The 1,114-nt window shown below is 61.2% G+C and overlaps 1 protein-coding gene across 1 annotated transcript in view; it reads left to right on the top strand.

The window, feature by feature from the left end:
• STRA6 (signaling receptor and transporter of retinol STRA6) overlaps positions 1-1,114 on the top strand; it is a 21,983-nt gene that overhangs the window by 19,211 nt on the left and 1,658 nt on the right. Inside the window, exons 15-16 of the mRNA XM_006153377.1 lie at positions 351-452; positions 1,086-1,114. Of these exons, the coding sequence (XP_006153439.1) occupies positions 351-452; positions 1,086-1,114 (131 nt within the window). The remainder of the gene's footprint in view (positions 1-350; positions 453-1,085) is intronic.

The raw sequence follows: 1,114 nt of genomic DNA, 5'->3' as shown, positions 1-1,114 counted from the left end.
GCCCACGAGTAGCAGGCAGACCCGCTAGCAGAGCAGGGCAGAGCGTGGTCCGCGTCCACATGGCTTGCTCCCTGTGTTCCAGTCTCAGCCCCTCTGCCTAAGCCCCGGCCATAACTCAGTCACAGGGGCCACCCTCATGACACAACTCACCCAAGACCCAACTTTGGGACACCATGTAGGAACCCAGTTCTCAATGCCTTTACATTCCACCAAGTCTCAACACACGCATTTCTGGGGACACCCAGTCCCTGTCCACCAAGACCAGATTCTAAAACATGAAACTCTGAGGACAAACCATGGTCCAGACCACAGCACTACTGACAGTGACCACTCTCTCTGCCCGGCCCCAGGCCCTTCTGGCTGACGCTGGCCCTGGCGGTGACCCTGCAGAACGTGGCAGCTCACTGGGTCTTCCTGGAGACCGAGCATGGACGCCCAGAGCTGACCAACCGGTGAGGTGGCCCCCTCAGACCCTCAGCCTCTTCTTTGTGTCTCTCTCTCTGTGTCCCCCTCCCTCTCTGGTCACCTCTCCCCAGCCCCTGCTCAGGGAGCCCTGCAGACACTAGCCAACCCAGAACAGCTCTCCCCGTGCCTGTCACAGGCCGAGAACCCCAGAAGCCTCTCCTGCCTTGGGGATCAGTGCTGCTCTCCCCAGACCCTCTGTTCCTTCAAAACCACATGCCTCCTCAGTTTCTGGGAGGAGGTTCATGTCAGCTGAGGCTGGGGGAACCTTGGTCCCAGGGACTGGGAAGTGGGAGACCCAGGCGGAGGTCAACCACCCAATCCTTCGGAGTCTCAGTTTCTCTTCTGCAGGAGGGGGTGTCTCTGTCTCTCAGCATGGGAGGTGGAGGGGGAGAAGGCCCAGCCCAGGGTAAGGTGTCACATGCAGTGACCAGCAGGAGCTCGAGACAGCTGCTGTATGCTCCCAGGTCCGGGAGGGGGAGAAGGCCCAGCCCAGGGTAAGGTGTCACATGCAGTGACCAGCAGGAGCTCGAGACAGCTGCTGTATGCTCCAAGGTCCGACAGGGCGCTGGGGAAGGGGCTGGGCTTGGAAGGCCTGCCTCAGCCTCTCCACCCCTCCCCAGGCGAGCCCTCTTCGCTGCCACCTTCCTCC

The sequence above is a fragment of the Tupaia chinensis genome, unplaced genomic scaffold (assembly GCF_000334495.1).
Source record: "Tupaia chinensis unplaced genomic scaffold, TupChi_1.0 Scaffold000369_1, whole genome shotgun sequence".
NCBI classification, from domain to species: Eukaryota; Metazoa; Chordata; class Mammalia; order Scandentia; family Tupaiidae; genus Tupaia; species Tupaia belangeri.
Note: the sequence above shows the minus strand (reverse complement) of the source record. Positions and strands in the feature narration are given on the sequence as shown.